Source organism: Littorina saxatilis, linkage group LG12 (assembly GCF_037325665.1).
Source record: "Littorina saxatilis isolate snail1 linkage group LG12, US_GU_Lsax_2.0, whole genome shotgun sequence".
Lineage (NCBI taxonomy): Eukaryota > Metazoa > Mollusca > Gastropoda > Littorinimorpha > Littorinidae > Littorina > Littorina saxatilis.
The window spans coordinates 73,161,900-73,177,022 of NC_090256.1; the positions used below are offsets into that span (position 1 = coordinate 73,161,900).

Genomic DNA, 15,123 nt, shown 5'->3' on the forward strand with positions numbered 1-15,123 from the left:
ACATTGCAGGCGTCCATTTCTTTTTACTTCTGGTGTTCATGAGGCGGTGGGCCCATCCCAGTGTTGATAACATTGCAGGCGTCCTTTTCTTTTTACTTCTGGTGTTCATGAGGCGGTGGGCCCATCCCAGTGTTGATAACATTGCAGGCGTCCTTTTCTTTTTACTTCTGGTGTTCATGAGGCGGATGGGCCCATCCCAGTGTTGATAATATTGCAGGCGTCCTTTTCTTTTTACTTCTGGTGTTCATGAGGCGGATGGGCCCATCCCAGTGTTGATAATATTGCTGCAGTGAGTCAAGTTTTTGTCACTGTAATGCATATCTGTGATGAAATGACACCATATAGGAACTAAAAAGAAGTGTCCATATAGTGCAGATGTCTAGTCATGACAGGTATCCTTTAGTCAAGTTCAGAGACAGAGGAACTATGGGAAGCATACTTTCTTGGAAGGCGTGTGCATTGCCAGTGCCTGTTAAAAGGGAAGCTATCCAAGCACAGGGGAATTAGGTCCCCTTTTAAGACCTTCAAAAATCAGGGGAAAAAATCAAGTATTAAAAAGCAGCGAGTCCTAAAATAGGGGTAAATTTACAGAGCTTATGAACAGAAAATATGAGAAAACAGGGACTTTAAAAGGGAGAGAGTCTTAAATAGCTTGCGTGTTAAAGGGGGCTACCACTGTATTGCAGTTATTTTCGGAACTCTAGGAATGACTAATTACTCCATGTTGTGTTGTTGTTTGTTTCTTTCAGAGAGCAGAAGTTTGTATCGGAGAGAACAGACGCCAGTAGTGGTGCGGTAGCCAGTGCTGGGACCAACGGGAGAACGCCTCACGCTCAGGAAGATGTGAGTCTTATTGTGCCATTATTCTTTTGCGTACTGGTCTCATTTACCTGCTTTATTGAGGGAAAAAATATAAAGTCTGATGAACTTTTCCAGGCTCTATGAATGTGAAAAGTCTTTGTTACAAAATGTTTTAATTGAAAAAAAAGGTCATTGGCGCAGCAGCAATTCTTACTTCTTTGGATGTCACAGTCTTAATTCAAGACAAAACATGGATTTTTATCTTTGAGCATTCATATTCGGATTCACAGATAAACACCAGCAAAGCCATTATGTACACAACTGTCTAGTTCTATAGTATTAGTGGATTTTGTCCTGTAGACTTAATTGTTACCTTGAGAAGCAAGCAAATGGAGAATAATCACAGTATGTAAGCAAATGGAATGCCTGTGAGAAAAAGCTTAAACACAAAACGTTTCTGATCTGTTCTCAATAGGAAGCCTTAGAAATGGTACCATCACTAAAAGATTCTAGGAAAAGCAAGGTATTTCGTGTGTGAACTTGCAACAGTTTTGCACTTTTGGATGCAGGTGCACTATTTTTCTTGAAAGTTTTTTATTTTACGCTTTGATCTGTATGTTTGTGGTAAATCAGAATGACAAAAGAGAGCACTCGAGCACGTTTAAGAACAATCAAAATGTGCACATAAGTTTGAGGAGGCTCGAACAAAGGCAAGCCATGTGTGCACCGAGTGCAGTTTGTTGTGTGATATATGTGGTACACAGCAGTATTGTGTGATATATGTGGTACACAGCAGTATTGTGTGATATATGTGGTACACAGCAGTATTGTCACGTTTAATCCACACTGTCCAATTCTTGAGGCATTTGTGTCCACGCTCTGCCAGAGCAACGGATGAAGTCATTACAGTGTGTGTTTGAAATGCACACTGATTATATTTTCTCTAGCACATTGCATTTTAATGTGTGTCAGCTATTTTATAGTGAGAGATTGTGTATAGCTCAACAATCGTATGGAATGAAGGTATTAAAGTGTATGCCTAAGCTTGAGTATGAATGTACTGGAGATCCTGTTGACACACACAAAAACATGAAAAGCAAACAAAAATTCAAAATAAAATGTTTTTATGTTTATTTTTGTTAGTTTTATTTGTGTCTACAATGGTACGTGTTCTCATTTTAAGAATACCAAAAATCTGAAAAAAGATCAGATCTTATAATCTCGATAAAGTAACAGAAGTTATGAACTGAAAAAGCAACCTAAGGTCCTACAGGGGGTATAACGTTTCAAGGGATGTTATAAGAAGGTGGGGGGGGGGGGGGGGGGTTACTGCGTGCGGATTAGGTTGAATCATCTAGATATTAGAAGTTGACCATTTCTTATTACAACTGTTTACTTGCTGTTTTAGGAGGAGCTCATTGAAGATCAGTACCAGCTAAAATCAGGTGAGACCTTTTTGTCAGAGCTAGAATTGTGTGTGTGTGTCTGTGTGTTATACTGTACGTGTGTGTGTGTCTGTGTGTTATACTGTGCGTGTGTGTGTGTCTGTGTTTAAAATTTAGTACAGATGGTTTGCCAAAACTCTTGCATATAAGTGTTGATTGTATCCCCACAAAAATTCAATAGTTTGATGTGCTGAATGTTTTGTCTGTCCTCTTTAAAGACTTTTGAACCAAAAAAGCATTTGAATAATCTGTCTCTTGTGATATTCAACATCCCACAAAATTGTTCTACTTTACACGCTCATAAATTATATTCGGGGCTGTATAGGTTTCGCGCTGTTAGTTTGTTTATTTGTCTATCTGTCTCTTTCTTTGTCCACACGGGAGGGGGGAGGGGGGGTTAGCTCAATTGGTAAAGCACCGGACTTGTGATCCACAGGTTGCAGGTTCGGACACGGGTCAACTTTATGTGCAGCAAACTCAGAGACGGTATCCATGTCCCACCCCTGTGTCACCACAGTGGCACGTAAAAGACCTCGGTCATTCTGCCGTAAGTGCATGTGGCTGATTATACCTAAAGACGCACACACCACGGTAGCGCGACTCTGTTGCTGCTAGCTTTCCACGGAGAGGGTCCTATCTGAATTTCCTAGCGATGGGACAATAAAGTAATGAAAATGAAAACTTAAATACTTTTTTTTCTGGTCCCCTGACAGCGTGCTGTGCAGCGCTGATGGAGCTGGTGATGAACGACACCAACGCCCAGCAGATCGTGCAGGCCAACGGGATGTACGTGCTGGGCATGCTGGTGCTGCCCCCTGTGGCCATGCAGGCCGTCAAGGACACGGGCAGAAAACTCCTCAGAAAGCTCCAGGTCAGTTTCACTTGTCCACAAACTGCTAAGACAATCAGTGCTGTTCCCAGACACAGGACAATATATATAGGTTAGTTGCACAGGAGCTTGTATCAAAGCGCTGGTCGATTGAAATATCCTACTACTTTATTTACCCTTACTGTAGTATTACTACTGTTATGCACTACAAGGAATATTACAAAAGGAAGCTTGCACTACTGACTCGCTCCATTTCAAGCTTTCTTACTACATTGATAAAAGTTCCTGTTCTTAGTTGGACACAAAACCAACAGGTTAAAACACTATACAAAGATTTTCTGACATTTTACCTGAAGAGATTTTTACCTTGATGATAATAACATATGGCATTCACCTTTTCAGATGAGTGCATTCCGCACGCTTCGCTTCCTGTTCAGCATGGAGAGAAATCGGCGCATGTTCAAGCAGCTGTTTCCAGCGGAGCTGTTTGAGACGTTCATCGACGTAGGTCACTATAACAAAGACCTCAAGGCCTACAGACAAGTGGTCGACAAACTCAACAGTTTGCCTGTAAGATTTAACTACCAGAGACTTTGTGTGTAATCATAAATTATGTGTGTGTATCTTGTATGCTGTTTGTATGTGTTGTTAAACAGAGACCAGAAGAAAACGAATCCTGTGGATCTTTGCTGTGATATTTATCTGTAAAATAGATTATCTTTTCAAGAGCAATGCGTTTGGTATGGTTTTATTTCAAAAACTCTAAGGAGTAAATGGTGTGTGGGATAAACACGTAATACTCCAGAGCTATCACAGATACCTCGTTACTGAATTTTGCATGATTCTTTTGTGTGCCTATCTTCCCATCCATCTGTACAGGTGCCTTTCTAATGGAATCCCTTTTTCAGACTGCTCCGATTTAAGACTCCCTCTCTAATATAAGACCTTGTTAAAATCAATATTAAAAGTCCTACGGTTTTGAGCCATTAAGGACTTGAGTGTTTGTCCGCTTTCAAAAAAAGAAAAAAAAGGAAAGAAATAAAAAATAAGGAGAGGAGGGCAGGGGGTGGGGTTGAGTTGATAATGCTCTGTGGAATTTGTTAAAATGAAAAGTAGTTAAGATGTTTCTTGGTAAGAATTATAAGTCTGTATTCTATATCTTGAATAACGGGTTTGTAAAATGATTTTTTTTTTTATTCAAAACGAGTTAAAAAGTGGAACCTTTCAGGATCAATAAGACCTTGTTTTCTGAAATGTTGTATTTATAACCTCTGTAAATTTACCACCCCTCCCCCTAGTTTAAGACTCCTGCCCCTGTAAGGCCTGATTTTGTCAGGTTATTGAAGGTCTTCAAATGGGGCTTTCACTGTTGTTCCATGGACTACTGTAGCTGAGAAGCAGGGTTTAACCTGGAAGAAAAGACAATGGGACATTTGTCCCCCTCAACCAAATTCTGATGGGACATTACAAAGTCGAAGGCAAAACGCACAAAGCAGGCTAGGCGGTCCGAAAATGCTTTTAATTATCCGGTTGGTGTGTGTTTGTCTGTGTTTCGATCAGTATCGCTTCTGTTAACAGTTTCCACAGAGGTAATCGCGCAAGCACAGATAGTTCGCAGAATTGGTTGAATACTAATGAATTACATTTTAAAAGCAAATCACATTGCATTTTACAAACTCGCAAGTTGCTCGGCTTGGCGCGCGTTTTTGCCTAGCTCATTCCGAACATTGTACTCCCGTGAAAAGTGTGCATGGGGTGGCGCAGTGGTACGTAATCTCAGTGCGTCCTTTGACGCACTGAAGGCAATTCCAATGGGATATTTTGAGATGTTATGCGCCAATGGCGCAAGGCGCACTAGTAAATGAAACCCTGGAGAAGTGTTTCTCTGTGTGTGTCTACAGACTGAACAGATTTTTTTTAATTGAAGGCGGTAAAAGGGGTGTTCCTCTGTACTTCCATGAACTACTGTAGCTGAGACCTGTTTCTCTGTGTGTGTCTACAGACTGAACAGATCGAGGAGATACGTGAGAACATGCAAGGCTTCAACCAGAGCCGGACGCCCAACCACTACATCGGGGAGTACGCCGTCTTTGAGCTGCTGGGCACGGGGGCTTTCGGGTCGGTCTACAAAGTGCGCAGGCGCACCGCCAGGCAGTCCTTTATGGCCATGAAGGAGGTGACTGTTTTCATCGGCAACCACACACACACACACAGATACTCACTCAGATACATAGGCAAACAAATAGACACTTTCACACACACACACACACACACATGCATTCAGGCACACATGAAAAAAGCCCAAATGCACACATGCACAGGCACCAATTATACATGCACACACACACACACACACACGCACACACACACGCACACACACACACGCACACACACACACACACGCACACACACACACACACACGCACACACACACACGCACACACACACGCACACACACACACACACACACGCACACACACACACACACACACACACACACACACACACACACACACACACACACACGCACGCACACATAGGCACGCATGCATGCAGGCACAAGCGTATGTATAACATGCAGCATTTGCATAGACATAGCTTCATCATTTAATGGACGAGAAATAACAACGAGATACAGCAACAGATAATAATATTACATGAACTCTAGAATGATCAGATTAAGAAGTTTTTGATTTGAGCATGCAATAGGCTTTCAAGAAAATCACGTGTTAATCTAAAAGTAGGACAAATTCTGTTATTGTTTCATAATGTAACCCCCCTTTGTCTTTTCTATAAATCTAGCGAGGCCTAATCTCTATCGCCTAGAGTTAACACAAAGGAGTTGGTTACGGGGTGAGTTCGGGCAGGGAAATATAACCTAACTAAACACAGAACAATACAGCAGCAACACACACACAGTCACACACCAGTCTGGACTGTTCTCAAACACCACAGTTCTTAGGTGACTACAAATTTATTAATCAAATTCAAATCTTCTTTGCCACAGACACAAAGCGCAATCTTCTCGAACCAAAAATACAAGAAGTATTCAGCAGTGAATAAAAAATAAGCAATTTTGGTCTCAAAATTCCAACTACATCTTACAAGTAAAAAGGTTTCAATACTAAAATTTCAACTTAACGTAAAAGAACAATCCCAAATATAAAATCACAATTCGGTACAAAGTTGGACGAATAAATCGGAAGAAAAGAGTTTTACTAGAATGGAGGAAAATTTAGTCCGCAATCCTGAAATCAAAATACAATCATCAAAACATGATCCACAAATATAACTAAGTCAGTTTCAAACACAATCACCAATTTCTCTCTCCAACCAAACATATAAAATCAGAATGTTATACATGGAGGGCAAAGTGTCTCTTCATAAGAAACAAAAGGAATCTCCCAGTCACACAAATGTTCCCATCTTAGATGAAAAACATAACTCCTCAAAAAGTGTCCTTTTCAGATCAATCTTATTGTTTACCTGATCTAAGTTGCTGATTTAGCTACTTGGTAAACATATAGACATCACTATTAATGAACTGACGCAGCTCATTAGTACCAGCAATCGAAGTTGTCTCCAACAATTCAAAGCCTGATACTGTTTCCCCAAATCCATCCTTTTTCCTCTTTCCTTCGACTATCACTCAGTCGTTCCCAAATCCCAGTGTGACAATTCCTCCATAATCCCGATCCACAATGTACAACATTCTCCAGTAACAAACAGTGTAAAACAAACTTACAATCAAAGAACATTAGACAAATAAAAGATGTCCAGTTACATTCAGAAAACTAGTTTCGTTTTGGTTACCATGGGGGCAGCCATTATTGTTATTGTTCCACACTTCCGGTCTGGGCAAGGCCCATAATCCAATCTACCCACACTGGATCCCCGATGGCCCATGGGTATACACTTGCCACGTAGCTTATGCATCAGTGAAGCCCATCCTTCATCCACAAACACACTTCACATCCCCAGCATTTCCTTTCGCCACAAAAATAACTTTGTAACAAGTTATGCTCAAGAAAAATATCAAACTATTACAAAACATAGGAATAGAAAAAAACAATGACAAAACTCAGTTTCTTTTTCACATGCATAAAACACAAGTATTCAAAAAACAATTATTTCAACAAGATTAATTATTCGAAACTTATAAAATCACTTTTATCATCCTAACAAAATCCTTATAATAAAAAATGTAGAAGTAAAACTTGCACATACCTGGTTTAGGAAAGTTTTAGGACTCAACAATCTCCAAGCAACAAAATAGGTCCTTCCTCTAAGAACTCCAAGTGGTAAAGAAAGAGAAAATGAAGTACCAGAGAGATTATTTTCAGCACTTCTCTCTTCCTGCATTATAAAACTTTTTTTCTCAGCAGTATGAATTCTAATTACCAGCAAATGTACAATATCCTATTAACATGTTAGTGGGTGTAGAATTTAATAACTAATTTATAAAAAATCATAGGAACTATTTCCTTTTAGCAAATTTTCACAAAGTAAGTGGGTCCTCCAGGCGGGAATTTACAGACATATCCTTGCACCAATGTCTGGAACAATGGCCTAACCTTATGCACCCCGACCTATATCTTGTAGGCAAGGTTACTGACCGATAGTCAAGGCCGTATAGTTGGTCAAGGGAAATAACTGCGACGGAAACACTTTTCAGCCTGAACATGAGTTGCTTCCCCTAGACTGTTCCTTCCTAGACTGATCAGTCTCTGTAACTCTGTAACCTACCAAAATCCAAGTACCTAATTTTGGTGGGGGTTACAATAATTTGTTGTTAATTGAATCATTTTTTCTCTTGACAGTTAAACCTGCAGAATTCTGCATTTGGAAAGAACGCACGTGAGAAAGAGCAGAGTGTGGGTGAAATTACCAATGAACTACGCATCATGAAGGAGGCGCTCAGACACCCAAATATTGTCAGATACCACCGAACCTTTGAAGAAAGTGAGTTTCACATGGATATACTATAATAATATTATAATAAAATGTGCACGTGTGGTATGTGCTGAAAGTTGTTGTTTTTGTGCAGTGATCGATTTATTGTTGATGTAGACGAATATTTACCTGTCATGATAGGCCACCTGCAATGTAGGGACGCTTTTGACTGGTCCAAAGGGTGTTCTTTTAACACAGGTACCACTGTAGATCTAGCTATGATGATCCATCCTATAATGGAATGTTGATGTAACATGTTGCTTGCTGTTTTCCAGATGACAAGTTGTACATTGTGATGGAGTTGATCGAGGGAGCGACACTGGCCGACCATTTCTACTCCCTCAAGGAAAAGAAGGCCCACTTTGAGGAACATCGCATCTGGAACATCTTTCTGCAGGTCAGTAAACCCATACCTGTCACAGTGTTGTTCTCAGGCCTCGGTCTTTCGTCACCGACGCATACTTTTTTGGACCTGATGCATTTTTCTGACCCCTTGCCGGTCGACTTTGTCACAAGCAAGCTACCAAACACATTGGTGGGATTCTTCCGGTATATGCAGGAAATCCGGATTCGTAATGTCTGTGGTGACGTTTTTTTGTGTGTTAATTATACAAATCCTTCAGCGTCTGGTGGCCCCAGACCCCCAGACCCCCAGACCCCCCCTTAAGATTCATGACATTGTTCAGTCCCACCCATGCATACAGTACAGCCCTACCCAATTTTTGTTTTCTTTTTCCTGCATGCCTGTCTTCATGTGTCCAAGCCCTAAAATGGTTTGCTGTACCAGTTACAGTGTACTAACAATGTGTTGTTTTTTCCAGATGACCCTGGCACTGAGGTATCTTCACAAGGAGAAGGGTATTGTGCACCGAGACCTGACGCCAAACAACATCATGCTGGGAGAGAACGACAAAGTTACCATCAGTAAGTTCAACGAATGCCAGTAATTGTATACTGTTGGTTTGTTTGGACCTTCTTGTTCATATTTTTATGTGTGTGCTATCTTTGATACTGAAGATGTGAGCAAAAACTGAATCTTTTGCGTACTTGTTTGTGAAGACGTTTAACTTGTATATGATGCATGGAGTGAAAGTGTGTGTGTGGGTGTGTATGTGTGTCACAGTGTTTGTGCGTGCATGTGTGTTTGCGTGTGTGTTTGTATGTGTGTTTGTGCTTGTATGTGTGTGCGTATGTGTGTTTGTGCATGCATATTTGTGTGAGTGTGTGTGCGCATGTTTGTTTCTGCGTGTATGTTTGTGTAGGTGTGTGTATTCATGTGTATGAGTGAGTTTGTGTGTATGTGCACTTGCTTTGACAACTGCTTAAAGTGCATTCCTGCAGTATTATACAATGATTAAAACAATATTGTTATCCCTTCCATTACAGCGGACTTTGGACTGGCCAAACAGAAACACAGTGACTGCAGCAAAATGATGTCCATTGTGGGAACCATCCTGTATTCATGGTCAGTTGCCCATTGATCACAATGGGTATTTTGTATAACAGCATTAACACAAATATATGCAAGAGGCATACAATTGAGTAACAAGGCGCATGTGGCTATATCAAAATGTCGAGTCAATCTGTTGACCTGAAAGTGAAACTTAGATAAACGCTAGCACTTTCTTCTTTTCCCACAACATGCTAATTTGAATCAATTACCCACGGCTCACAAGTCCAGTTCTCTATCAACTGAGCTACCCCACCCCCACCCCCACCCCCACCCCATAATGAGGTCTTAAAAAGAGAGAAAGTCTTGAATAATTATTGAGAAAGTCTTGAATTAAGAAAGTCTTGAATTAAGAAAGTCTTCTGGTGAAAAGAAAACCAGAGACTTCTTTGTAGTCACTTAATCAGATGCACAGGTCAACCGAATACTAATTACAGGGCAATTTAGAATTGACTATCTTGATTTAAAAATGTTCTTTGTTTTCTATGTGTGTTTCAGCCCAGAGATCGTGCAGAACCAGCCGTACGGAGAGAAGGCGGACATCTGGGCGCTGGGTTGTATCCTCTACCAGATGGCAGCACTGGAGCCTCCCTTCTTCTCCAACAACATGCTGACCTTGGTGAAGAAGGTAACACAATTGTATGTGGTATTGGTAGTGCAATGTGAAGCGGTGTTGGAAGGGGATTTCAACATGCTGACCTTGGTGAAGGTAACACAATTGTATGTGGTATTGGTAGTGCAATGTGAAGCGGTGTTGGAAGGGGATTTCAACATGCTGGTGTAGCAGAACTAAGTAACCGGAGATAGCAGCAGACAGGATAGTAATTGTATGAGGGGGGACCCCCAGACTTAGGATCGAAAAAAGGAAGAAAAAAACTACGTTTTGGGATATCGTCTGAAAGAATCTGTATGTAAAGTTTCATTATGATCTGTCCAGTACTTTTCTTGGAATTTCTCTACACACACACACACACACACACATATGCACACACACAAACACCACCTCATCTCGATTCCCAGTCTATCTGAAAACATTCAGACAAAACTTGAATAAATGTAAAACGCAAAGAGCAGGAAGAATGTGTTCCCAACTTTTGTGTTGAAATTTTGTGTGTGAAAGTTTAAGATTTGATGTAACAGTTTCTTTTCTTGTGTAACTTCTCTCTGGCTTTCTTCCTTTTTCCCCTGTTTGTGTTTCTTGGTTTTGTTAGACATTAATAATTCAACTTGTTTCAGATTGTTGCTGCTGAATATAAACCTGTCGATGAAGTGATGTACTCCAAACGCCTGACTGACACCATCAAGAGGTAACTAACCTTATCAACTGTTAACTCTTAGATTGAGGGGTTTTGAAAGGCGGTTTCCACTGTAATGATTACAAACGACTCACTTTCCCACTGCTCAGAGTGTACAGGTTGGGGCATAATTTCTCCTGTACCATTTTCAGATCTTTTTTCTTTTTCTTTCACAGGCATGTTCTGAGAACTTTTCCACTTTTTTATTTTGATGATCAGTATTCCCAGTGCATGTGTGTTGAGTGGTGTTGTGTTTGTTCCAGATGCCTGACGGTGGCGCCAGAGGACCGTCCAGACGTCCTGGAGCTGTGCGGAGGACTGACTGACTTACTGCTGGTGTACATCGATAACCTGCGCGTCTCTCAGACCAGTCTGCAGAGAAAACTGGAGAGGGAGCGCAAACGAACTCAAAAGTAAGAATTTTTCTTCTCTTCTTTGTCTTCGTCGTTCATGGGCTGAAACACGTTCACTCATGTTTGGGTTTGTAAGTGTATGACCGTTTTTACCCCACCATTCAGGCAGCCATATGCCACTTTCGGGGGAAGCATGCTGGGTATTTTCGTGTTTCTATAACCCACCCAACTCTGAAATGGATTACAGGATCTTTTCTGTGCACACTTGGTCTTGTAAGAATGCGTTCATTTATATAAGCTTAGCTTGTTGTGCTCCATTGACTCAGTTGATTAAATGCGGCATTGTATATACATGTATTTGTAATTCTTTGGAGAAAATTTTTCAAACTAATTCATTCAGTGTTTGGGTTTATTGGAAATTTCAGGTGTTTTACTGGGTTTTGGTCTCAAAATACCAGAAAAGAAGTCTTCAACCTAACGGGGTTCCAATTTCAATTGCATGTGAAAGGGTCTTTTTCTTTTCATCATGATAAAGCTATGTTAGTGTGCCTAAGTTTGACTTGTTTAAAGGGTTCCAATGGTCCATGTGGTAACGTTTATGCAATTTGACGCAGGCATTTCGTGGAGGCCAATCGCAACATGCAGAGCTACCATCGCCTCTTCCTGGCCTCACAGCAGAGCTACGAGCGTCTCAAGAGTCTGTCTGGCAGTGATGGCGCACAGGGCTTCAGGGTAAGTGGATAGTTACATGGCTGTTATGTGTATCACTTTTAGGAAGAAAAAAATGTGAAGGACCTCTTTCAGGATAAGGAGTTGCCTGGGTAGTTGTTGTATAACTGTGTGTGTGTGTGTGTGTGTGTGTGTGTGTGTGTGTGTGTGTGTGTGTGTGTGTTTATGTGTGTGTGTGTCTGTCTGTGTATGTGTGTGTGTGTGTGTGTGTGTGTGTGTCTGTTTGTGTATGTGTGTGTGTGTTTTTGTGTGTGTGTGTGTCTGTTTGTGTATGTGTGTGTGTGTGTGTCTGTTTGTGTATGTGTGTGTGTGTGTGTGTTTGTGTGTGTGTGTGTGTGTGTATGTGTGTGTGTGTGTGTGTGTGTGTGTGTGTGTGTGTGTGTGTGTGTCTTTTGGCAAGTGTTCGTTACCGGGAAGTGGTTGCCAGTATAGGTACGACTCTTGACTGTGAGTTGTGTTTGTATCAGCCACAAAAAGAATTTCTCACATTAAAATTTAAAATAGTAATACTGTATTGTATTTAATTGTCATGAATCATGATAATGTGTTCAGGATGTGGAGGACGGTGTGTTGATGGAGGGGGTGGGTGGGAGTTCACCCAGCGCTGTGTCAGAAGCCGCACCATCAGCCGGTAGCAATGTGGCCGTCTCTCTCAGCTCCATAATCTTCCAGGGAGACGATAGAGGTAAGACTGCTTTGTGTTCTCATGCATCATTGTTATTAGTATTTATGATAATCATCAGCAGCAGTGTTCGTCTGTTATGTCAAAATCTGTGTCAGCACCAGTATTCTCTTGTCTTTTTTTCTGCTCAAGCTACTCTTACCCTTTATCTGCTCTTTTGTCTTTTTCTTCATCATCATATCATCATCATCATCCTCATCCTCATATCATCATCATCATCATCATCATCATCATCATCATCATCATCTGTAACAACCACCCAAGTGACCGACCAAACGTGGTTGTTTTAGACGGGTTGTCGCAATGAAAGGTGAATTGTGTGAAAATAAATTCATGGAGATTGGGATTGTCATTTTGGGCAGGTGGTCGTTATCGAGAGGTGGTTGCTAGGACAGGTTGGACTGTACCACTGTAACGTAAAAGTTGGCGGACACAACAATGATGCACACGTTAATACATTCCCCTTGTTTTGCAGGCGGCACAACGGATGACGACAGTTACCCAAGCAGTGGCAGCGAGAGTCGCGAGTCGAGTGCTGGCAGCGTGCGCTCCCTCAATCCCATGGTGCCACAGCATCCTCCGCCCAGCACGCCACAGTTACGGAGAGATGCCAGACGACGGGCCGCCAAGCGTTCTGTTCTCTCTTCACTCATGGTGGATATTCCTCAAACAGGTATTCAAAATTAGAATGAGAATGGAAGTAGAATGTTATGAACAAACACGAGGCGAAGCCTTCAAGGCTCCCGTAAGAAATCGACAAACAGTAAAACAAACTCAATCACTCCGTCTCACACACACACACACACACACACACACACACACACACACACACACACACACACACACACACACACACACACACACACACACACACACACACACACAGTTAAAACTAACGCATCATATCTACTCCATGTATAATTTTCAAAAGAAGGCAAACAGATAAAATGACTATTTGTTGTTGGTGTCGTTGTCCCTGAAGGAGATCTTGTGCAATCCTCTCACACAGACACACACACACACACACACACACACACACACACACACACACACACACACACACACACACACACACACACACACACACACAGAGACAGACACAGACAGACACACACACACACACAGACACACAGACACAGACACACACACACACAGACACACACACAGACACACACACACAGACACACACACACACACACACACACACACACACACACAGACACACACAAGCACACACACACAGACACAGACACAGAAAGACACACACACACACAGACACACAGATACAAAGACACACACAGACACACATACACACAGACACACACACACACACACAGACACACACACACACACACACACACACACAGACACACACACACACACACACACTCACACACACACAGACACACACACACACACACACACAGACACACACGCATGCACGCACACACACGCACGCACTTTTAAACTGTTAAACTGCATCGGCATAATTATCATGGCAAAGCTTATCTACAATCATTAACCTACCCTTGAGCTTGCGTATCAAGATAATATATTCTTGGAATTGTCATACGACAAAGAGTTAAAGATATGGGCGTCACGATGGTCACACTCAGACAGGTTCACATGAGGTTATTTTCCCTGGTCCTCGCACTCCGAAGTCTATGATATTGTCCAGTGACACGTTGTCTTGCTGGCAACCAGCTCCGCGTGCTTGGGCATGAACGGTCACCAAGAAGATCATTATCTCTCATATACTGGGTGTGTGAAAGCTATTAAGGTCAATGACAGAAAAGCCGTGTACTTCCTCACTGCAGCCCAAGGAAGCTTTTTAATCCTGTCCCACTCAATTATCGGGATGTTCCTGTGGTAGCACAACTTCTTGTTTAGATTACACTATGCACTATGTTTTTGTATCAGAGAGTTGTAATGTTAATTTGTAAGGACGTCCTTTCCTGAAACAAATGAAGAGTTGGATTACAATGCTGCAGTGTTCTCTGCCCTGGATTGTAGCTTGCCCGTCGTAAATCAGCAGTAGATCTACGGGTACTAGAGTGCTCATTTGGAAATCTACCATCAGCTTATCTGTCTTTTGCACTGCAGACACTAAGCAATAGGTACCTGCCATGTGGCCACTTTTTCCACTGCTGTCCTCAGTCTTATATTTTTCATCAAGACTTGTCACCATGCCGAGTGGATCTAAATTCGGAAGTCATCATGTGGCTGAGGCATGTCTGACATAGCGTCGATCTTGTTGTAGCTTATCCTCCTTTCTGAAACAAAAGGCAAAATGCGATTAGTTGTGATGACTACAACCTACACAAATATAAACAGTGTTTTGATACTGAATAGTCGGGTTATACAAGCCACTTTACCTATGCAGCATGGAAACCCTGCAATATGCGAAACATGTCAACTGACTGCAGCAGCCTGGTTCTTAAAATAATTCTGACGGTCAACACAGTCAACACACTATCCACAATCCATTTTGAGGACCAACTGAGGTACTCTCTGATGGTCTTGTTTGAGTGATAACGATCAACTCAGGAGGAAGAAACCAACAGAGGAAAAAAGAAACCATTAACA

General features: G+C 41.6%; 1 protein-coding gene and 1 long non-coding RNA gene across 2 annotated transcripts in view; one reads left to right on the forward strand and one right to left on the reverse strand.

Moving 5' to 3' along the window:
* Positions 1-15,123, forward strand: part of LOC138983235 (serine/threonine-protein kinase Nek10-like) — a 38,088-nt gene that overhangs the window by 15,778 nt on the left and 7,187 nt on the right. Inside the window, exons 12-26 of the mRNA XM_070356652.1 lie at positions 750-843; positions 2,210-2,246; positions 2,960-3,117; positions 3,478-3,645; positions 5,078-5,251; positions 7,896-8,037; positions 8,304-8,425; positions 8,850-8,952; positions 9,415-9,493; positions 9,977-10,106; positions 10,715-10,785; positions 11,037-11,186; positions 11,741-11,858; positions 12,408-12,540; positions 13,013-13,210. Of these exons, the coding sequence (XP_070212753.1) occupies positions 750-843; positions 2,210-2,246; positions 2,960-3,117; positions 3,478-3,645; positions 5,078-5,251; positions 7,896-8,037; positions 8,304-8,425; positions 8,850-8,952; positions 9,415-9,493; positions 9,977-10,106; positions 10,715-10,785; positions 11,037-11,186; positions 11,741-11,858; positions 12,408-12,540; positions 13,013-13,210 (1,877 nt within the window). The remainder of the gene's footprint in view (positions 1-749; positions 844-2,209; positions 2,247-2,959; positions 3,118-3,477; positions 3,646-5,077; positions 5,252-7,895; positions 8,038-8,303; positions 8,426-8,849; positions 8,953-9,414; positions 9,494-9,976; positions 10,107-10,714; positions 10,786-11,036; positions 11,187-11,740; positions 11,859-12,407; positions 12,541-13,012; positions 13,211-15,123) is intronic.
* On the reverse strand, positions 6,778-7,849 carry LOC138982747 (uncharacterized). Its single transcript, XR_011460954.1, has 2 exons — positions 7,303-7,849; positions 6,778-7,062 (listed from the first exon to the last, which is right to left on the reverse strand). It is a non-coding gene; the product is annotated as an uncharacterized lncRNA (long non-coding RNA).